Source organism: Eleginops maclovinus, chromosome 16 (assembly GCF_036324505.1).
Source record: "Eleginops maclovinus isolate JMC-PN-2008 ecotype Puerto Natales chromosome 16, JC_Emac_rtc_rv5, whole genome shotgun sequence".
NCBI lineage: Eukaryota > Metazoa > Chordata > Actinopteri > Perciformes > Eleginopidae > Eleginops > Eleginops maclovinus.
In genome coordinates this window covers 20,599,851-20,622,743 of record NC_086364.1, presented here as the reverse complement: position 1 = coordinate 20,622,743, position 22,893 = coordinate 20,599,851, and the positions used below count along the sequence as shown (strand labels likewise).

The 22,893-nt window shown below is 42.1% G+C and overlaps 2 protein-coding genes across 2 annotated transcripts; one reads left to right on the top strand and one right to left on the bottom strand.

Moving 5' to 3' along the window:
• Nucleotides 1-42: 42 nt before the first annotated feature.
• LOC134878680 (protein Tob2) lies at nucleotides 43-8,004 on the top strand. Its single transcript, XM_063904863.1, has 3 exons — nucleotides 43-291; nucleotides 2,946-3,549; nucleotides 3,773-8,004. Exons 2-3 carry the CDS (start codon nucleotides 3,150-3,152, stop codon nucleotides 4,558-4,560), a joined length of 1,188 nt encoding a protein of 395 aa, XP_063760933.1. The 5' UTR covers nucleotides 43-291; nucleotides 2,946-3,149; the 3' UTR covers nucleotides 4,561-8,004.
• A 2,136-nt stretch (nucleotides 8,005-10,140) lies between these two features.
• On the bottom strand, nucleotides 10,141-18,394 carry tefb (TEF transcription factor, PAR bZIP family member b). The gene is made up of 5 exons (XM_063903785.1): nucleotides 17,850-18,394; nucleotides 16,349-16,861; nucleotides 16,272-16,316; nucleotides 14,965-15,167; nucleotides 10,141-14,214 (listed from the first exon to the last, which is right to left on the bottom strand). The coding sequence occupies exons 1-5, from the start codon at nucleotides 17,989-17,991 to the stop codon at nucleotides 13,999-14,001; spliced, it is 1,119 nt and encodes a 372-aa protein (XP_063759855.1). The 5' UTR covers nucleotides 17,992-18,394; the 3' UTR covers nucleotides 10,141-13,998.
• Nucleotides 18,395-22,893: the final 4,499 nt, after the last annotated feature.

Sequence of the window (22,893 nt, the reverse complement as noted above, 5' to 3'; positions counted from 1 at the left end):
CACGGGCGTGTGGGCGAGTCACTCTGTATAAATACGCCGGGTTGTCAAACAGTAAAGTTTCTCTGGAGCCTCCATGCAAACTGTCAGCTGGAGACAAACTGGGAAACCCTTTGGACCTTGCAGAAATGGGGGCAGCATCTTTATAAAAGCAACACTGGGGTGAGAAAAATATCCAGTGCTCTGCATTTGCACCAAGGACTCGATACATCCGCCTTGAAATCGAAGACAACACAGGGGAATTACAAGAGAAACGCAGAAGCTGCAAGACAAGAAGAGCATCAGAGACGATATGTGAGTAAATAAATATCAGCTGGTGCATGAAACTGCATTTAAATGTCCTTAAATTGCATGCATGTTGTGTTTGTCTTTGCAAAATGCGCTCATTGTAATGAATGACAGTACTGGTTCAGCCATTTAAATGGAGACCGAGCTTTTGTTTTTATCCTGGCCTGTTGTAAATGAGCTAAAGTCCTTCGTTTTTAAAGTATTTGCCGCTGTCATGCTTATTTTATACGTTGTTTGACTGTTTACGTTGAGAAGGGACTGTCTGCTTTATTGCTCAGTGGGCACACTCGCTGTTAACCACTTATTTAGCCTTATAATTTAATTTACAGCGATAATTTGGCATGGTTGGGGGGGATTCTGTACTAAACCAGTGTCCATTCTGCTCCACTGCCTTTTGACATATGGCAGTAATCCTCCAGGTAGACCCTGCTCCTTTTTAATATCTGAGTTTAGCATCACACATAGCTGGTATCCCTCCGATCTCACCCTCATCTTGCACATTTAGCATCTGGTAGTGCAGAAATATCCCCATTTTAAAGGCATCTATCATTATCAGTCTGTTTGTAAGTGAGGGGCATTCAATGAAAAGGAAAAACATCACAATATTCATGTCCAATTGAGGTTTCAGGTGTAACTTGGTTGAGGTAGGCCTCTATTTTCTGCTTCAAAACCTCAATTGTAATATTTCTAAAGGGTTTTTGCTTTCATTTATCTATTGTGTTTATATTGCACATTAGCTAATGCTATCTGTAAGCTCACGTGTGCTCAATAGATAAAAACTGGGGGGTTCGCAGCACACAGTGGCACACATGCAGCTCTGATAATGAGTCCATGTAAACAAAAATAGATCTATAGATCCTGCTGCTGCTCTGACCTGCAACAACAGGCCTGCAGAAATCACTGTAGCTCCTTTAAGTTGTGTAACAGTGAACAATACAAAGACAGGGGATTTGTGAGCGTGGATGTTTTTATTAAAACTGCAAGCTCTGGTTTGGGATTTAGACCATTAAATTCACTCTTAAAGCAACATATACTAACAGAGCTTCTCCTCTTATGTCATTGGATGACATTGGATCTTGTGTATCTTGCTTTTGTTTATATAATGTTGGGTATGACATGCAGGAGAAGCTGCTGGTAGCTTTAGCTGTGTGTTGACTAAAGGGTTGTAGTGATGGTGGCTGCTGCAGGTGGACCAGGGGATTCTCCTGTGCTCAAACCTCCCCTTTTATGGTCAAACTCATTTTAAAACAAAGTGCTGGAGAGGAATAGATGCAAAATGGGGCCCTATTTATAACCCATTCTAACCAACCCCCATTTTATCCTTCAATGTCACCTTTTTCATGCGATGGGGGGGAGGGGAGGGGAGGGGGAATGTGAATCTCAATCTCATCTTCAACAGTCCCTCTGCATGCAGCTTTATCTCTGATAACATTAGAATTGTCTTTAATCGAGGCGTCCTTTTAATCTTAGCTGCTGAATCCCCATCTGGCAGGGAAGTGGATGTGAGTGAATTGTTTGTGTGTGTAAGGGGGGGAGGGGGGGATCACACGCACTGCATGGTGGGAAATGGTGTTCTGTGTAGTCGACTTACTGTCCTGCCATTTTACACCTCCTGCTTCTCCTTCTTTTCTGAGTATCGGTGGAGTTATTGCTTTTTTTTTTGTTGGTTTTTTGTTGTTGTTGTTGTTGCATGTAATCCGTCAGTGGGTTTTGACTCAGCATGGCCTCCGTGTGACTGTGTTTAAGCATCAAAGCAGGATGAGTTCCTGGGATCAGATTCAGATTATAAAGGATTTATGGAGCCCACAACACAGCATCTGGTTCATCCATCAGTAGATCCCGCTGCTGATAAAACCAGAATATAGAATGTAAAACATGCTAGATGCTGTGTGTCATGCATCTCACACATGTGCTGTATTATTGCTATAGTGCCATCTGATTCCTGAAGGCAGTATGGTGTGTTTTCTGCACTGTTCGTCCAACCTCTGTGGATTTATTTTTGATGGCTTCAAATGAATTCCATAATAAATTGTCTAGTTTTTGATTTGAACCAAGGTGTGCACTCTATCAGTATAGAAACGTCTGAACCATAGCTTATTAATCCCTTTCTTTTCCTCTCTTGCCTTTTTATTTGAGTCAATGACCCATATGGAGGCATAAGTGTGCCAAATAATTATGTAATTTAATGAAACGTTTACATTTACTGGTGCATCTGTGTTTTCTGTGACCAAAAGGGTATCATTTGCATTTATTTTGGTGCAGTTTGTGTGTATATACAAAGTAAGCACAATAAGAAACTGACAATTGACTTTCAGTATATTTTAGTACTCTTGGTGTGCAGACAGTTACCCCGTATAGCTTTCTATGGCCTAACATTTTCCCCATTGTGTTTATTATTGTTTTCCACATATACCATCACACACAGAAGAAAGACAACACACAAAATAAAAATCCTAAAACAATAATATCTAGATTAGACATTAGCTATGGAAACCATTAACTGACGTGATAGCTCTTAAAGAAATGAAGTACCAAATAAAACATCTGGATCGCAGTGTCCCTTTGTTTATTTTCAATCCACTTCCCTTGATCTCCCCTTTCATCTTCCTCTGGCTCTTTCAAAATAAAATAACCCTTTTCTTCTCTTTTCTCCCTGACAGTCGGGACCTGAAAACACAGATCCACATTTGTGACGACTTGGACAGCCTGCAACCTGCCGCCTTTGAGGTGCCTTTACCATGGTGACACTAAAGGAATCATACACTTTACAATAAAGCCAGAGGAAAGACTCCTTGTTACCGTTTGCATCGCCTCACCCTCCAGCGTCTCGACCCCCTTTGCTCCCACGCTCACCCGGTGCAGCCATGCATCTCGAGGTGAAGGTCGCCCTCAACTTCATCGTGTCCTACTTGTACAACAAATTGCCTCGACGCCGGGCGGACCTGTTCGGCGAGGAGCTGGAGAGGATACTGATGTCTCGGTTCGAGGGTCACTGGTACCCCGAAGCCCCTCTTAGAGGTTCTGCTTTTCGCTGTATTCACCTCGGAGCCCCGACAGACCCCGTGGTGGAGTTAGCCGCCAAGAGGAGTGGACTGGACACCGAGGAGGTTCGTGCAAATGTTCCTGCAGAGCTCAGCGTGTGGATCGACCCGTACGAGGTTTCCTACCAGATCGGAGAAAAGGGGGCGGTGAAGGTTCTCTACCTGGAGGACCCTCCTGGGCTCGGGTGTGACAGCGAGAGGCCTGAGGGGCCGATCAGAGAGGGTAAACGCATTTATATCATATTGGTTTTCATATTGTGTTTTTTTTCTTCTTCTACTGCTGATGTGTATATCTTTATTATTTTACATTTGTATTGGTATTTGATCTACTTCTAACTTGTCTTATCTACTCCTGTGACAAAATAAACTCCCAAATTGGGCTCAATATAGTATCTTAACCGAGGCAAATCCCTCGTATGTGTAAACCTGTTTCTGATTTCTTAAAGGAGACGCAGAGGCGGAGGAGGCCAAGAGTTTGGGGTTCAACCCGGACGCTCAGGTGTTCGTGCCGATTGGGAGCCAGGCATCCCCCTCCCTCATGCCGTCGCTCTCCAGCTCCCCCACACCGATGTCCAACGCCCTCTTCAGCTACCCTAGCTCCAGCACGCCCACCGACCCCGCCGCCCACTCCTCCAATACCTCCACCCCTTCTCCTCCCAGCGGCGGGCTGCCCTACCTCTCCGCTCAGCAGCCGCCCTCCGCCATCCCTGCCGCCCGCCCTCAGCCCATCACCTTTACCACCGCCAGCTTCGCTGCCACCAAATTTGGCTCGACCAAGATGAAGAAGTGCAGTGGGGCCGGGTCGACGGCCAGCTCCGGCGCCGTCATCCCGCCCACCCAGAGGATGCTTACTCGCTCCCCCACCGCCATCTTGGCGCCGGACCTGCTCAAGCACAAGCCCCTGTCGCTGTCCTTGCACTCCCTCGGAGGAGCTCCCATCGCCAGCCAGCTCTCCCCCAATGCCAAAGAGTTCGTCTACCCAGGATCGCCGGGCGCCCTTTACTTCGAAACCGACTCCCAGCCCATGCAGCCTCACGCCAGCCCGTTCCATGCGCCCCACACCAACCCGTCCTTTGACCCCTTCTCCAGCCCTCCCCCAGCCCCCAGCGTGGGCATCATCGGGAGCAACGGGGGAATCCCCTACATGGAGAAGCCGCCGTTCGTGGAGGGGCTAGGAAGCTACAACCTGCAATACCCCAGCCAGTCCTTCCAGCCGGTCGTGCTGGCCAACTAAAGCCTTCATTTGTACCGAGAAAGAAATGTTGTCCCGAGGTGGGTTTAAAAAATTACACTCCAGATATTGTTACTTTTTTCTAACAAATTGTTCTGATACTAATACGAGATGAGAATTTGTTTTACTACGAGGATTTAAAAGTACCATTTCCACTGAATAACTAATGCCGTTTTTGTTACCTCCAATCTCGCCGTACCTTTTCATTTGTTGCTTTGATGACCGGAGTGGTGTGGAGGGTGGGTTCCTTTCTACATTTGAGTCCTTGCCAATCGCTTTTATGTTCATGATTTTGCATTGAATGTTAAGGACTTGTTGTTGTGTTTGTTTTTTTCTTGGTTTAATGGACCCGGTTCTAGTGTAGCTCCATTTTTGCACTGCACTGTCATGCTGTGAAAGAAGCACCTCGCCAAGTCCTGCAGGGAACGACGGCTGTGTAGAGCTCAGCACTTTGCTCTGCAATCTGCTCTGCCCTACTTGCCACAAATACAGAGAAGTGGGTGGGGGGGGTTTTGTGTGTGTGTGTGTGTGCGTGTGTGTCCCATTGTTTGTACGGTGGTGGGCCCTTTCGACTCGCCGGGCGTATATTGGGAGCAGTGTGTCGTCAGCTGGGATGAGTGTACATGACACGGGCGTAAATGAAGCGAGAGCAGTGGAGGGAGCAGAAAAGGCAGCTTGGGGGAGTAAAGGGAGCGACGTAGGGGAATGTATTGCATCTGTCGGGGGGATACTGCAGCCAGGAAGGTCAGGGAAACCTTGGTGACACGAGTTTGCATTTTAAAACTATAAACCCTGCGCTGATACCTCAATTAAACACACTGGGAGCTAATTCATGCTTTCATACGTGCACACACACACACAGGCGGTAGTGTGTGAAGGTGAAAAGGGATGCAGCAGGCATTGTGATAAATGGCTTAGCATGACTTTGAAGGAGAGGTTTTCCTCAGCATGAAGAAGAGGAAATGAAAGGGAAAGCAGAAGCTGCTAGAGGCTTCTTTCGCCTCGGTGGCATCCAGGCTGTATTGGCTTGGAGAGCTTTAAAACCCAGAACACGTTTGTGGTGAGCTTAAATGCTATTGAAGCCAACTATTCTCTCCCTCCTCTTGAAATTCTCCTCTTCTCCTCTGGTTGCTGACAAAAGATTCATACAGATGAGGGATCCTCAATTGGTCTGCGGCTTTTTCTGTCTCTTTATCGGTTAGGTTTTGAGTCCTGTCTCTGACAATGGTTTGTTTACCAGCCGGGTCCACGTGATTGTTGGTTAGTCTCTGCAGGGAGGGGTAGCTCTCAGATGAGCAGCACTTTATTTCTGAGGCTGTGTGTGGCTACATCATTCCTTTACCCTCCATGAAATGCTTTAGAGATTCGAACAGGAGCTTGATTTGTAGACGCATCACGCTGGTGAGGAGATGCTGGTAGTCTGTTTATTTGAATGTTTTCAGAAACCCATTATTAAAGAGGACCCTTGCAACGTGACCGCTTGTCATTTGCATGCAAGATTTTACTGTCTTTTCAAGGGAATGGGGGGAGGTCTATAAATGTGATTATGATTGTTCGGGAAAAGATGCATTTATATAATTCTTTTGTTTTTGTAATTTATTTCTAAATATTTTGGGTTTTTTTTGCAAATATGATCACTGACATTTGTACGAGTAAAGAAAAGACAAGTCCAGGAAAAATATGTATATATACAAAGTTCTTACGTTCAGATTTATTTGTTTAGTTTCTTACATGCCGAGGTTATTTTTTCAGAAAATAACGTGAATATATGCAAACGAGACAAAAATAAAGATGTATAGAATAAAGTATTGAATGTGTATTGTACCTTGTACCTTTTTGGCATTTGTCTAATAAGACGGGTAAATGTATTCATTCTTCAAGTCAGATTTGAAGTTTCAGATGTGAATGTTTACAGTGGGTTTGTGGAAAGATGGCTGATTTCATTTTGACTGTGTGCTCCCAGGGCAGTCTGACAACACTACTCCCCACAGGCAGTGCATTTAAACCAAAAATTACACATTTCAGTTTTTTTGTCAATTCCTTCCATATTTAGAGTTACCCTGCTTATCTGTTATCCTCAGAGCAAACTTATCCATTTATTTTTCCCTGCTTTATTCAAGCACATCCACTCACCCACCCATAGACATGCATTTAAACCAAAACAATCCACATTTTACATTTATTTTCACATGCAAAGTCAATTTCCTCTTTTCTTTTGCCTGAAATCCCATCATATTTGTATTTCTCCTCTGAGGAAAAACAACCCACTTATTTTTCCCCACTTTATTCAGACACTACTCCCCACGAACACTGCATTACATTAAAAACAATCCATACTTTAGATTGTTTTTGAGTGCAATTTCCATTATGAATTTTCTAAATAATTAGGGTCACTAAACCATTCCCCCCCCCCCCTAGAGATTTCCTAGATTTTTTTTATTTTGTTCTGCCCCTTAACCAAGTTGAGATTTATTAGAACACAATGTCCTGTTATATATCCCATCACATTCCAACGTACTTAATCTTTTTCCCTTCCCTCTATGATCCTGGTCCGTTGGTCCTGATACTATAGCCATATCCCAGACTGTCTTTGCTCACACAGATGCGCGCCCTTCTCCAGTGCAATGTAACGCCATAGTTTAAATTACCCTGAAGGATTTAAGGGGTTTCTACCTCTCTGCACCCGGGAGAAAAAATACAAAAAATCAGTATATCGTCTCAATGAGAAGACAGTGTTACGGAAAGGAAGAAGGAAATGAATGTGCTGTGAATGTGACCTGTTGTTCAGTCGACCCTGGTTGAGATTGGCCTGCGGAAAATAAACGAGGAAACATTTGTGTTTTTAAAAGTGGAGTCACGTGCATGTTCAAAATGTCTAAGTGACCCTTTTTTTTTTTCTTCTTCTTATTTGTGAGATTATCAAACGAGGTTTTATTGAAATTTCCTCTGTATACGAATCGGGCTCCTCTGAGGATGTGACGATTACTGTAAAAGAGTACAAACACACTCCAAACGCAGGCCATCCAACAACCAGGGTTGGGCGTTATGAAGGAGGAAAAACAAACAAGAATTTTGTATTCTGATGTCCTTTCTGCTTATATCGATGTGTGCGTTTTATTTTGCACTTTGGAATATTTCATTGTCATAAAAGAAGTTTATTTTCTATGTAAAAAAAATTAACATTTAAGAGTACAAATAAATATAATTAAAGGTTCAGATGTATAAATATAGTGCTTTCTTTCCTGCCTGTATTTTATTATTTTTTTCCTATTTTGTATCTGATCTGTACACCCTGTAGATGTAATGAATCTTTCACTACTGAAATGCAATGACCTGTTTTCTGTGCTGCCCCCACCCCCGGGAATGGGGAGTTACTACTGCAGTTTCTTATTGTATCAGATTCTTTTTTAAGTTTGTAATAAAAAAAACAGATTGGCAAAAAAAATAAGCATGGAATATAAGATAATTGTGTCATCCTCATTGTTGTGATGGAGAAATAGTGTTGCATTTTCAGATGGGTCATAGATGCATCCCTCTTATTGCCAGTGGTGGAAGAATTACTTGGATTTTATACTTGAGTAGCAATACTAAATGGTAAAAATTACAAAAAGTACTGCCCAAATAAGTACCAAAAGTATAGGTTTACCCATTTCATAATTAAAGATCTTCAGGAGGATTCTGCTCATTTTCAGAGTCTTATTTGTACTTAGTGTCTCTCCTGGGACAGTTTGGAGGTCAGTGAAGGCCACAGCGCTGCTTGTTTATCAGTGATCTGCTCTCTAACCGCTGGTCACTGTCAGTATAGAAACACACACACACACACACACACACACACACACACACACACACACACACAGACACAGGTGTTTGTTGTACAATCGGAAATGACGAGCTGTGTTTCATGTGACGACTGCGTGGCCCCTAGATGTTTGTTTCATTTGTCTGCAGTGAAAGTAGGTCAGACTGTTTGGAGCTTTGATGAAACAAGTTTGCATGTGGCCGTCATTGCAGAGATATTGCTTACAGAGAGTAAAGCTCGGGAAAAGGACTCAACATCTCAACTTATCTTAGACATTAAAACTGTTTCTGTAAGTTTATTCAGATGTTTCACCTAAAGAGGACATATTCTGCTTATTTCCAGATTGTATATCAGTATGTAGTGTCTCTCCTGGGACATGTCTCCATGCTTTAATGTTCAAAAAGCTCTTTATGTTTCTCATCCTGCCTGTGCTGCAGCTCCTCCTGTCACCCTCTGTCTGAAACCAGAGCCCAGTCTGCTCTGATTGGTTAGCTAGTCGGCTCTGTTGTGATTGGTTAAACCGAGAAGAGATGTCCCGCCCCTTAGCCTATCACGTGCAATGTGTTGGAGCAATCGAAACCAGTCGAAGTGCAACATAGTGATGTCATTATGTTACAGAAGTAAACAAAGGAGTCAAACGGAGTCAGTTTTTCTTTTTTATTATTAGTCTACTTATATTTTAAGGTATCTCTCAATCTGAATTTGTAAAGTAACTAAACCTGTATAAAAAATAGTAGTGGAGTAAAAAGTTTAATTTTGACTTTGCAGGAGTGGAGTAGAAGCATAAAATAGCATAAAATGGAAATGCTTAGTAAAATTACCTCAAATTAAATATTTTTTAGCAAATGTACTTCATTACCTTCCACCGCTGCTCACTTCTGTGTCATTTCATATTGAAAATATTGCGGATCAAAGCTTATGAGAGGTAGATCCCCTGTGCTCCTGTGAAAATCCTCAGTCTTAGGTTTGTGGCAGTAAACAAACTCAAGTGATGTTTGATCAATAATTCAAAGCAAAGCTAAAATTCTCAAATGGTGAGGAGCCAGATTGCTCCCCACCCACCTCAGCTGGACGCATCCCAGCAGATATTACATTAGATTTCATCATCAAGTGCTCTCTGTGAACACACTGCTCTCTATAGTAACATGCAGTGGTGTGACATTAACATGCATGGCTGGGCTCCTCCTTGGCTCTCCTCCACGTCTCCCTTGCCCACGCACTGCATCCCTCCCTCCCTCCCTTGGATCACATGTTTTTAGCTGCATCCCTGTTCTCCATCTTTCTATGTCCATCTTGTTTGCACCCCTCTCCCATTCTCCCTCCCTCTCCTTCTTCTCCATCCTTTCCAAACACCTGATCCTTTCTTCCCTTTGTCCCCCTACCCCTCCCTTATTCCCAGCGCCTCTCCCTTTTGCTTTTCTTCCCTCCTCACACACACTCACACACACACCCCCATCCTGCTGGTCTTTGAAGCTGCTGTTACGCAACGCTGCTCCCCAGTGTGTCGATGTGATCATTACGCAACATCTCCTACTCCTCTGGAATACTGATGAGCAGCAGGACCGAGGCGATGGAGGGGCAGTAAAATAAACAACTGGTCGAAGGGAAAACATGGGGGATTGTGTTTTTGAACATTTGCATCAAGGTTAGGGTAAACAAACTAGGGAAAACGTCTTGATCCGTGCATCATAGTTCTGTTTTCTTTTGTTTCTTTGTCTCTTAGCACCGCTACATCTACCGCAGCTGGCTGATGACTCAGGCAAGGTCAAGCAAAAGAGCCAACGTGTCATTAAATCTCGATTTATTTTCAATTGCATGATACAAGATACAGTTAGGACATAGTACTGCATCCTATACATGGTTAGGACAATAAAAAAACACTTAACAAAAACATATGTTTATATAAAAAAGGGGGGAAATCAAGCAAATCACAACAGCTTAGAAATAAATGGATGATTTCTTCAGGTGTTTTAAAGCTACTTTGAATAGCAAACAAAGACATTGGGTCATTATTATGATGCAGCAACAGTTTCAGGCTAGAAAACAGCAGTTTAGACCTTTATAGATGCTAATGTTTGCCAACTAGACGCACAAAAACAACAATTCACACCTGTGCAACCTGCAGGTAAAGTATTACAGCTGCAATTATGTTACGCGTTTGGCAAGAGACACTTGAAACACAACAAATATATCTGTCAGTATAAGAGAGGATAGAGTTTATATTCAAACCCTCCAACAGACACAAAGAAAATCACTAAAGACGCCATTACTGTTTCCATCTGTAGGAAGCGACACAGCTGCAGATCTAAACCGCTGCTTTCTTCCTTTCCTACTGGTTTGAACGCCTGCTAAATAAAAATGTGCAGGCTTTAAGAGTTAGTAGCACAACAAAACGTTGCTACATGCCGTATCCTGTACTTAAAGAATCTGTACTTCTGTCTTTTAAAATAATCTCTTGGCCTGTAGCTATAGAGTGGTGCAGGAATGAGGCCTAAAACCTGGAGTTAGCATTTTGCTAAAGTTCCCTCGTCTCAACTTCAATGTTTCTTTTTAACACGTTTGAATTGTATTCTAAAAGTCACTAAATTCCCCACTGGTGAATGTCTGGAGCTTCTAAGTGTCATAAGCACAGCAGTAGCTAACACATGTCCACACTGAAGATCAGCCGCCTTTAGCTTAGCTGTGGTGACTCAAAGTCATGCAACCATGTTGTTGTGTGTTTACAGCGACTGCATTTAAAACATAAAAGCATTTTTAACATTTGGAGATTTTCTTGCTGAATCAAACATGTAAGTATCATAAACGTGTGTTTGCTACAGATTTTGTTTCTGCAACATTCTGAAATCCAATGCTAATGTTAACTTCCAGGTCGGCCTTCAAACATACACTATATAAACAAAAGTATTGGGACCCTCCTCTTAATCATTGAATTCAGCTGTAGTTCCAGTGAAGGGGATCTCAATGCTTCATCTTACCAAATCATTCTGGACTATTCTATGCTTCCAACTTTGTGGAAACAGTTTGGGTAAGGCCCTTTTCTGTTCCAGCAGGACTGTGCCCCAATGCACAAAGCATAAAGGCATGGTGGATGAGTTTGATGTGGAAGAACTGGACTGGCCCACACAGAGCCCTGACCTCAACCCCACTGAACACCTTTTGGATGAACTAGAACGGAGAGTCAGGCCCTCTCGTCCAACATCACTGTCTGACCTCACAAACGCTCTTCTGGATGAATAGGACACACTCCAACATCCTGCTGAAAGCCTTCCCAGAAGAGTGGAAGCTGTTACAGCTGCAAAGGGGGACCAACTTCATATTAATGCCTACGAATTTGGAATGGGATGTCATAAAAGCTCCTGTAGGTGTAATGTGAAGGTGTCCCAATACTTTTGTCAATATAGTGTACATCACTGCACCTCTCTATAGTCAGCCTGGCTGCTGTTGTAGAACATTTTTAAGGTAGTTAACAAACGTAACTAAACGTTTGCATTCATCAACGACACTGATGTATAAAATGCAATCGAAGCAACATAAACACGTTGCTAAGAAAAAGTCACAAAATCACAAACTGACCCAGTGTATCTAGATATAAATCAATGTTGAGTTAATAGAAAACAATCCACACAGTGATCAAAAGATGATTTCTGCTGATGTTCGCCCCAAGGACAAGCACTGGCTGCACGAGGATAGATGGCGCTAGTATGCAAGTCGTAAACACAGGAGATCGTTGCAAACTTCTGACAGAACTGTACAATAGACCATCAACGTACCCATCTAAAAACATATGGAGATTTCAGTGATGGTTTACAGACATAAGTACACTTTGTGTGAAATATTCAGCGCAATAACAAAGACAAGGTCACTGGGTTTCATGCATTAGGATCCCGGACTACAGAGGATCTAAACTGGAAGCACAAATGACTTTGGGGCATTTCTATTCAGTACATCATAATACTTTTACATACATCACTGAAATAAAACGAGCATTACATAACAGAGTATTATTGCCACATCTTTTTTTCTTTCCAAGATTATCACGGCGATTATGAGCACAACCCAAACCGAGCACAAAATGTGCATCAGCCAAAGACATTTGAGCTATCGAGTCCCATAACAGTCTGAAATCTATTTAATAATTTAGAAACTCAGCAAAAATAACCCCACGTATCCACTCGGAGTTCTGCCAAATGGAAATAAGCTGCTTTATGTGCTTTCTGGTTCCAACCCTGCTAAACTTTATATCATGTAAAATAGGAAGTGTTGGATGAGGTAAATAAGAGCGTCTTCTCTGTGTTCAGACACATGTTGTATGAATATATATATAGAAACAAAACAAAACTATATATAAATCTGTTTAAACATCCAAAAGCACAGTTTACTCTTTGATTTCCCTGCAATGGTTTCATTATAGAAGTATTGTTCCTCAAAGGAAATTATCTGACATGTTGTGATACATCAAAATCAACAGATGCATTATTACCATCAGAATAAATACAGCACTCATTTGGCAAACATATGGAATAATATTGGGCTTATAGAGACTCTTAGTAAATCAAGAACTATATTTACAAAGTTTTGTTTAGAACCAGTCGACTTTGGGCCTGGTTAAATCTTTAAAAAAATAAAATCCAGCCCAGGTCTTTACCCCATGACCAGACACACGGGGGCTCTAGCGCCCTCTACCTGCAATGTGAAGTAAAATAAACTTCCCTACCCATGAGCATACCCCTCCCACTGGTGAGGGCCCTGGACACCATCAAACATAGGCCTTAAAAAGTAACATACAAGAAATAAATCTCTCTTCTTGCTATACTCATCTGTCTTCTCGCGTGAGGTCTCTGGAAGCTGATCTGAGGTCTGTAGAAAAAGGGAACCACATCACAGTAGCTTAAAATTGTAGGGCATGCATGTTTTTCCCCCTGATAAAAAATATACTGTCTCCCATGGTGTTTAAACACTGGCGAGACGACTATATACACAAAGAGATTTTGTGGTGATGTGGAAGAACTGTGACTGAATCACTCATTTTCTCCTCCTCTCTGCTTCCTCTCTCTGGAAGTACCTGAATCTTTCTCCTGCTTCTTTATCCTCTGTCACTATCCTATCGTCTTGGCCTCAGCTGGCGTTTTTAAAAGGAAGTACACACACGACACAAACATGAGTGCACCACGAGGAAATGTGAGGGACGGCAAAGTGTGCACCACTCTAAATACAGGACTTCTAAACTGACATGCTTTGGTCCACTAAGAAGAATAAGTGCTGTGCAGTTGTAAAAAAAAAGTGATTCTTTTGTACCACTTTGCTCAGATTTCCTGACTTTTCTCGAGACAGATTAGATTTTCCATGTTTGTTTGACAACGGGAGTGTCCACAATCTTCCTCTCCGAGTGTGTAGGAGCCAGGCGCTCTTCCACAGGCCTTCCTGCGGCCACCGCTCCCATCACGAAGCCTCGCCGCCTGCCAGTGTGTATCCCGGGCATCGCGTCGGTAAAACACAACCGGAGCTCGACACATGGACTGGAGGTCGGCGAAGATGCAAATTTAGATTCCCTTGGTGGTTGGAGTCCGTGTTGAATTCTGCGGGGAAGGGAGTTCTGCTATTCGTCTCATTGATACGTCGTGGGTTTTGTTTTAATGAGTTCATTACAGCGGGCCGTACTTGGCCTCGTATCGGGTCAGGATGGTCTTGCATCGGCCGCAGTCTTTCCGCAGCTCGGCCACTTGCTGCCGCAGCGCCGCGTTCTCCCGCTCCAGGAAGGACGCGCGGACCGTGATCTGGTTCTCCTTCAGCCGCCGCGCGTCACGGGAACGCTTCGCCGCCACGTTGTTCTTCTTTCTCCTGGACCAGTATCTGTCATCCTGCGGGACACGAGAGTGAGCGGTAGAGTTGACATTAGCAAGGGATTTGAAACAAACGAACATCTGTGTTGTGAAAACATCCCCCCCTACCTTTGACCTCTAATCCGCCACTCTGTTGGCAAACGTGTTAATCTTCATGAGAACACTGCAATCACACTTAGTCGTTCTTTTTGTAGTAAGAAATAATGTCACCGTGGTGTTTCTGTGTTTGTGTTTGTTGATATATATATACAGCCCTGTAAAAAATGAAGAGACCACTTCAGCATTATCAGTTTCTCTTGTTTTATTATTTATAGGTACGTCTTTGATATATATTGATATACTGATATTAAGGCTTCCTCTTCCATGACCTTCAGTCCTCGAGAAAATAAAATAAAAGGTAGCAGGTTTTTTTTATTGTAGTCTATAAACTATCGACAGTTTTTCTTTGTGTTGAAATTCAACAAACACTGGAATGGCTGCCATACATGTAGAGATTTAAGAACATTTTAGAGTGGTCTCTTCATTTTTTCCAGAGCTTTATATATATATATATATATATATACATGTACATATTTACTGTTTAGTCGTTTTCTTTTTTATTTCAGGTTCAACTCATGTGAAATGCATCCTTTACCGACTGCTGTACCAAAACTATTTCCAAAATCTGGATCCATAAAGCAAATTAAATCAAATCAGAATATGTATTTGTAGGTCTCACAGTCGTCAGTCCTTAGATAAACATGTTATCCTTGATTAAATGAAGCCTACCTTCTGCTCGTCGGGAACAAACACTTTCTTGGCCTTCTTGATCATGGGCTGGGGTTTCAGCTCCTCTTCGGAGAACTTGTGTTTGCGCGGATTGAACAGCTCCCCGCCCGGCACGCTGGACAGAACCAGGTCCGTCGGGTCCGGCTGGAAGTTAATGTCCACCTCAATGGCCTCCGGGTCGACGGGGGAGGGGGTGCAGCGCTCTGCGGGGTACCGAGATTCAACATTAGCTTGGACACAAGCAAAGACACGCCCATAAAAGCAAAACACTACATCTACGGCAAATCAGAGGGTTACCGGTCCAATTTTGTATCTGTTGTTTTGTTTATACATTGAGAAGTGTATAACCGGCCTTCTACCTTATTATGTTTTTAAGTGGGGGTGAAAAAATAAAGTAACCAAAGCTGTAGTGCAGTAAAAAGTACCTCAGAATTGTACTTGAGTAAAATGTACTTCACGGCTTCCACCATCGTTTGTTATATGTGTATGACTTGTCAAGAGACTTAAGAGAACAAACCAAACATTTGCTGCTTACTGAAGACCAAACAAAGTGAGCTTTATATGTAGAAGACAGTCTTTATTTTATTTTTCCTCTCTGACACATTGCATTGATTGTTTAACAGGTAATGTGTTTTTTCTCTGAATAACGCGCTGTAAATGTGTGCTTTAAGTTGCAGGTTCCTACACGATAGTGAGCTGGCCATGAGCCAAACCAAGCCAGCTATAGCATGAGCTCAAAGGTCTATGTCTACATGTGCAACGTAAGTTTATGTTATCCCAGAATCTACAAGACTAGAGCAAATAAAAGGAGACACTACAGCACCCATAAAATACACCCATACAACTACATAGAACAGAACTAATGGCAACCTTCAGCCACAGAATTATGCAAATGTTCAGGATCATATTTGTATTGTGTGTCTGTACTGGGACACCTCTCCATGCTCTAATGTTCAAAAAGCTCTTTATTTTTCTCATACTGCCTGCAGCACCTCTTTTCACCCTCTGTCTGAAACCAGAGCCCAGTCTGCTCTGATTGGTGAGTTAGCCTATCAAGTACAATGTGTTGGAGCGCTAGCCAATAGAAGGGCACATTTTCCATAGTTATGTCACTATCTTCCAGAAGTAAACAAAGGAGTCCAATGGAAGCGTTTCAGGTAAACAAGTCATCACAGCTGTGAGTAAAACTAATAGATTAAAGGATAATGTGATACATTTCTATTTGAAAGACTGATCTAATTGGCTAAAGGAAGCAAAAGAAAGGAAGTGTTCATCCAAAAATAATATATAACACTTCTATTTCTCACCTGCTTTTTTCTCTTTCACTTCCACTTTAACCTCCTGACACAAAGAATCCTCCTCTGTTTCTTCCTCTTCCCCTCCTCTTCCTCCTCCTCCTCCTCCTCGTCCTCCTCCTCCTCCTCTTCTTCTTCTTCTATCTTCGCCGGCAGTAACGTAGTGACGATCACTGGTTCCTCTGGCTCTGAGGTGACCGTCGAGGTGGCGGAAGCCGAGGGGGAAGACGCCGAGGCGGGGACAGGGGCGGCAGCAGGAGACGTCGTCGTAGCAGGAGTAGCTGTAGGAGTCACCTTGGAGAGGAATTTGGCTTTGATTCCCACGGAGGCTAAAGTCTTCTGCAGCTTCACCTCCTCCAGGCTCGCAGGGATCCCGTTCTCCAGGAGGAACTCGTCCAGGTCCATGTACTCCAAGTGGAAGGTCTCCCCATCGTAGGGAATGGTCTTGTCCCAAATGGCAGGGGTTAAGGAGGCTGAAACACCTCCACCAGCACCTGCAACTACGCCTCCTCCTCCTCCTCCTGCTCCTCCTCCAGGACTGGCTGCTCCAGCCCCGCCTCCCTCCACATCCTCAACGGAGCACAGCTTCTCCTTCTCTATTTCTGCTATAAAAAAAGAAGAGGATAATACATAAATGGATCTGCGACACAATGACAACCAGAATATTTTTTCCTCTATGATTTTATATTATTACTGCTATCCCTTAGTTTTAAACTACTGTCATACATCCGTAAATAAGCAATATATACTTCCACTTGTAATACTGACTGCTATCACACTACTTGATATATGCTACACTTATTTAAACAAAGATATACTTTTACTGTCTCATTGTTAAATGTAATGTGTGTAATTTAAATGTTTATCTTTAATATTTTATGCATGCCTCTTAATGAATACTTTTGCTATTTTTGGCTCTTTATTTTTGCTGTAACGACGTTTGCAAATCTGTAGGATGAATAAAGGTATTATGATTCTGGTTTAGAGAGGATCAGACAGGTGCACACAGAGGAAAAGCTCTTTGCATATGGTGGTGGAAAAAGGGGGTGTGGTGGCAGTGTGTGAAAACAAAGATTGGGTTCATCAAAGATTGTGTCAATGAGTTTGAAACTGAAATTCTAGACTAAACGAGGCTTTCATGAAACCAGCATTAGACGAGGAAAGGAGCAGGAAAACAAACAATGAGCAGCCCTTTCCCACACATGTACCACCTCACACAAAACACCAGCACACACACTCCTGACCCAATTACACACCAGACCAAAGAGTCTAATAAAAAAGCCAACATTTCCTTTGTCTCCAGGTGTCTTCACTGTGTGTGTTCGATGTTTGCAGGGCTTTAGAAAGGAGTTAGAACTTTTTGTTCTTTTTTGGTTGTCTTGCAGCCTTGGAAGAAACTGGCTCCGTGCAACATATAGGGCTACAGTATGCAATGTGTGCGTCCTATAGTGGCCTGATTATTTTATCCACACGCAAATAAACAGCCCTTTGCATGGATTTATGCACGTCCAGTTAGGTTAATAGGGTCAAATCCGTAGACATAAACAAAAGAAGCGCTCGTTTTTGCTTTTTGTTGCGTTTTGATCTTACCGTCCTCGGCTTCCTCCAGGATGTTAGGAGGGGGAATGTCCATGATCTTCTTTAAAACAAAAGGGAATGATTTCTGAGGAGCCTCTGGAGCCTCTTTACCCCCAGGCTTCAGCGCAACTGTCACCGCGGCTTTGCCAGACATTGTTCCCTGACAGGGGGCGATGTTCCTGAACCGAGAGATCCCTCCACCACCGGGGAGCTACAAACTCAACCAAAAAATCCGCTTTTATTCCCAGCTAAGTCTTGCTTTCAGGCCTGTGTGTCAATATGAAACGATTTTAGGATGCAAAAACAAACACTACACAAGCCCCTTGTTCTGTGCCCAACGAGCGCACTCATTGGATATTCATGAGCAGCAAGTCCCGCCCACTCGTGGAATAGTAGAAGCTGATTGGTTGGCGGTGATGTCCATGGTAATGTGTATTACAGTGTGAGTGAGTGAGTGCATTGTTGCTCTGCCAGAAAGACATTGAGACTGTGGAACATCATTTCTTTCACTGTGAACATGTTTAACAATTGTGCCTGCATTACAGAGTTGAATTCAATTCAAAGGAATATCAATGTAATGTCAATCAAAGCTGGAGTATTTTTAATAGAATATAAATATGGAATTTGTAATGATTTCACTTCTACTTTATGTTGCTTTAATAGATCCTTACTCTGTTGTTAATGATGTTTGTTTTGCAAGAGGTAAACTGATTTTGCACCATTCAATGTTATTGACTGAAAATAAGTGGTTCAAATGTGGCTCTTCTTTGACTGTAGCTTGCTACTGCAGCAGAACATTTCTCGACATGGAAATGAATTATCTATATGAAACATGTGCAGCCATCCTAATAACATCTTTACATTAGACCGTTTCTCTGCGCACACAACCTGCAGACATGCAGCATGCAGCGGAAGCTTACTACATCTCCCATTTTGCAGACTTGGATCATGACAACACGTTAAATGGCACGCATGCACCCGATCACCCTTGATACACCCTAATAAAAACAACGAAATCTTTTTGTCACTCGCACGTCCTCCAAAAAGAGATACTCGTGGCAGAACACGTGCCCCCGCCCCTCGTGCTCACTTGAAAGTACAATCTACCAGGGGGTGTGGCTTCCGATATTTAGCACATGTTGGCACGAACTGTAGCAGGCAGGGCATCCAGAGGTAACAGAGTTCTTCTGCAGACAGCCCAAAGAATACCTCCAGTAACCACCAAGTGTCTAATGTTCTTTTTGAGCAAATGTTTCCAAATCAACCCTCTTGCATTCAATTATACATGCCATGAGTCATTTCACATGGTTATTAAATGTATGCTATTAAATCTTACATGAAAAGCTCCTAGTGCAACAACAAAGATGACATCCTATTTTTCTTGAGCGTCTCTCAGAGCAGGATGTTTGGGTTTCGGAACATGACGTTCTTCAGTTTTGGTTTTTTTTACAGATTAGTCAGAGTCACCACCCCGGCAAACAAAGTGTCCTCTGTCTGCTGAGAGGAATCCTGCAGCAGCAACACACAGAGGGGGGCCTGAGGACCTGACTGTGTATTGTCAACACTCCCCTCTTATCTATCTAGAGAAAACACCTTGGCATGGACGACCATGGCTTTTCAAAATGTCCGGTTCTTTTTCCAAAAAAATCAGACTTTTTTTCTAAATTTAAACTTTAAAAAATCCCACTTTTTGTCTCCCAATTGTTTTTCCTTTCGATTTTCTTTTCAAACTTCAGGGTTTTTTTCTCCAAATTTGACTCTTTAGAGTTTCCGACTATTTCTGCAAAATTATCACTTTTTTCCCTAAAAGATCTGACATTTTTATCAAATTTATGACATGTTTTCTAAATGTCGACTTTTAAAAGTGTCCCACTGTTTTCTCATTATTCTAACCCTTTCTTTATGTAACCCTAATCTTCTTCTATACCATTTTTATAATTATATGGTAGAATCCATTTGGAGAATAGTAGCATGATAGGACATATAGTAAAGTAGTTCAGTGTTACAAGAGTCACTGTTTATACATAGACAATGTATGTATGAAGGGAGTAATGTAATATGCAGTACAGGTGAGAGGGGGGGGCTCAAAGTATAAAGGAAAGGGGCGTCCCTGAGGCCTGGTGGTCCATGTCACCATAACATGTGATGTATCCTTAACAACAGCTGGAGGCCTTTGTTTAATGCCACCCCTATTCTCTGTCACCTAATCACAATCACAATACCAATGTTTACTTACATGTGTATTCCTTCTGTTGTCATATCAAATAAAAATGCCAACAAACAAACAAACAAAAACACAAGAATGTAAACAAGACAGGTGCAAAACAAACTATGATGTGAGAAACTGAGTGAGGACTGTTTCAGGGTTGTTGCATCAGTTGCAGTTTTTTGGCTGACACTTTTTGACCTAAACTTGCAACAGGGTTAACTTCAACATAACGCCAGCATCGTACCTTAGTAATTAATACAAGTTCCTGACTCTGCAGGAGGACGGTCTATTAGATATGATGCAGTTCAGCAGTAGATCAAAACCCCAAATGTAAGATGTTCAATACATATATGGGAATAGTACTGTACTTAAAAAAAAATAGCAATGCAAGTTTGTTTGAATGTAAAAATACTACTCCTGCATTCTGAATTGTACCTTTGTAGTACATTCAAAAGAGAAACTACTGTAGGTATTGTGGTGTATTAAATCTGGTGATATGCAAAGGTAGATACTCTCTGATGTCAGACGAATGTTGGGTGATAGGAGAGTGAAACACAACATCTGGAATATGTTAGGGGTCCCCTATGAACTGACCTAGGTCACCTTAGTGGGGCACACATTGTTATTGACTACCTCATGTTAGCACACACACTTTGGTTGAGCACACTCATTTTCTCCTATAAATGGCATGCACAAAGACAGTTCGGGGGGACTTCCACAATTGGCTCTAGGAACCTCGTGTTGCCCGTGTTGGGGTATGATACTATGCTGTTGTAATAAACCTTAGTATATACAAGCTGGTGTCTCCAGAGACTTCTTCATCATCTTCACAAACATCGCTTCAAGATATGCATCAGTATCAAAAGTGAAAGTACCCATTAGGCAGCAGAATAGACATTAGATTATAAATAGGTGATGTGTGAAAGGCTCGAGCTAAGTTTATTTAAAGGATGCCAAGGACCATTTATTTATATTTTACTACACAGATGTGTGTAATGCAATGCAGTTATATGGGTACTACACTTTATATGCAACTGGATAGTTTATTCTTTGGAAATGAATATCTTAAGTGACATGAATGCAGTGGAATAGTATTAGCTTGGCTATAGTATATAATGACAGCCAACGGTTAAGAAGAATAGCACCTTCAATTTGCACACATAAACTCTATGAAACCAAGTGCAACGCATTGACAAGTTTAAAGTCTGTTATTTTGCTTGAATACATATTAGAAAAGAGTCTTACCGGTGTCCAGAAAGTCAGGAAAGCAGAAGGGATATTCAGCCAAGGATTTGAGCAGATCAGGCACCTCGTTCCTGTCTCCGAAGCAGTTGTGGCTAGTTGTTGACATGATTAGCAACAGCAACGTGTGAAAGTATATCTGAAATCTAAAATAAAGAGTCCAACAGAGTGAGAATCCCTCAAACCAGTCAGCAACAGCTTTCAGTCACTTATAACCAACTTTCTATCAAGTCACGTCACGCGGATTCATGCATGTGTCGAAGCCAAAAGCCAGGGGTACCACGCCCCCTCGGGACCAGGCTGATTGGACGACAGTGGTGCCCGGCTCTGTCAGTCACACCACGGAGCCAATGAGAGAGCAGGAGGCGGTCTCTAACGTGAACCCAGACAACAACAACACCGCTCAGCTGAGCACATTTGTTTCCATGCAGGCACGGAAGGATGTTATTGGAAATCTGATGGGCTCGAGGCCAGGTGAATGCTAGATACAGCGCCATCTAGCGACCTAATCCGAGTAAAGCAATAATAAAAGAGAATGGATGTAAAGCAGGAGGTTGTAGTTATTTTCAGCAGTGAAGAAGTATTCACCTTTAACTGCTGGGTAGCTTATCCAATAAAAACAACCCTTATTATGCTGCACAGTTTAGGCCCATACCCGCCCAAAAATGTGTGTTTGTATTTATTAGCATTCCCAGTATAGTGAACATCTATGTTGCATGTTTTTTTTTAAATTTAAACATAAATTGTGTACATCTGTCCAGACACTACAGATACAAAAAAGACTGTAGTTACTGTCCCTGTTAAATACCAAATAAATAAGTCAACCTGCAACACATGTCCATATACTTTGCTACTGTGGATTAGCACTCACTTATATATATTTATCTTACATTTTAATCATTGTTTTCTTCTATACATGTTGTTTTATACAGTCTTATCATTTTACTTTGTTTTTAAAAGGTATACTGTTGTTTACATTATTATATTTATACATGTTATTATTCCTGTGTCCTCTCTCTCCTGCCCATACTTTGTTTCCTGTGTCTCTTATTGCCGTTGCTAACCCCTGCCTCTTGAATATTCCTGCAGAGATTAATAAAGGTGTATTTAATCAGAATCTGTAGCTAAGTTACTTGTAACTAAAACTTTAAAGTAAATGGATTTGGAGTAAAGGGTACACTATTGCTCCTATACCTATACTCTATATACAGCTTGGATTAACATACAGTAAAAATACTTGAGGGACCCTGGTTGTGTTTACTAGATAGATAGAATCGGAGGATGAAACCCTCTTTATTAGTCACATACATGCACACAGCAGAGCACACACAGTGAAATTGGTCCTCTGCATTTAACCCATCCTAGTACTAGGAGCAGTGGGCAGCTATTGTGCAGCGCCCGGGGACTAGTACTAGTACTTGTCTCTGTTCATTTCTACCACCGGTAGCAAAACCACACTGAACATATTCAATACTTTACAAGTAAATAGTTCACAGATCTGACAACAGAAACAGTGCAACATGTAGTTTATTTTCCATTGACTTAAAATCTTTTTTAGTTGATCTATGTGCAAATCTTGTCAGTCTCACAGTAGAGTCATCAATG

Bases quoted from the DNA above. Each gene is read 5' to 3' on its own strand.
- tefb (XM_063903785.1), bottom strand. From the start codon at position 17,991: ATGTCTGGCAAAGCCGCGGTGACAGTTGCGCTGAAGCCTGGGGGTAAA. The intron at 16,317-16,348 runs AGGAGGGGAAGA...CAGAGGAGGATT, and splicing joins GGAGGAGGAGGAGGAGGAAG to CTTTGTGTCAGGAGGTTAAA. The intron at 14,215-14,964 runs GTAGGCTTCATT...CGTGTCCCGCAG, and splicing joins TTGTTCCCGACGAGCAGAAG to GATGACAGATACTGGTCCAG.
- LOC134878680 (XM_063904863.1), top strand. From the start codon at position 3,150: ATGCATCTCGAGGTGAAGGTCGCCCTCAACTTCATCGTGTCCTACTTG. The intron at 3,550-3,772 runs GTAAACGCATTT...GATTTCTTAAAG, and splicing joins TGAGGGGCCGATCAGAGAGG to GAGACGCAGAGGCGGAGGAG.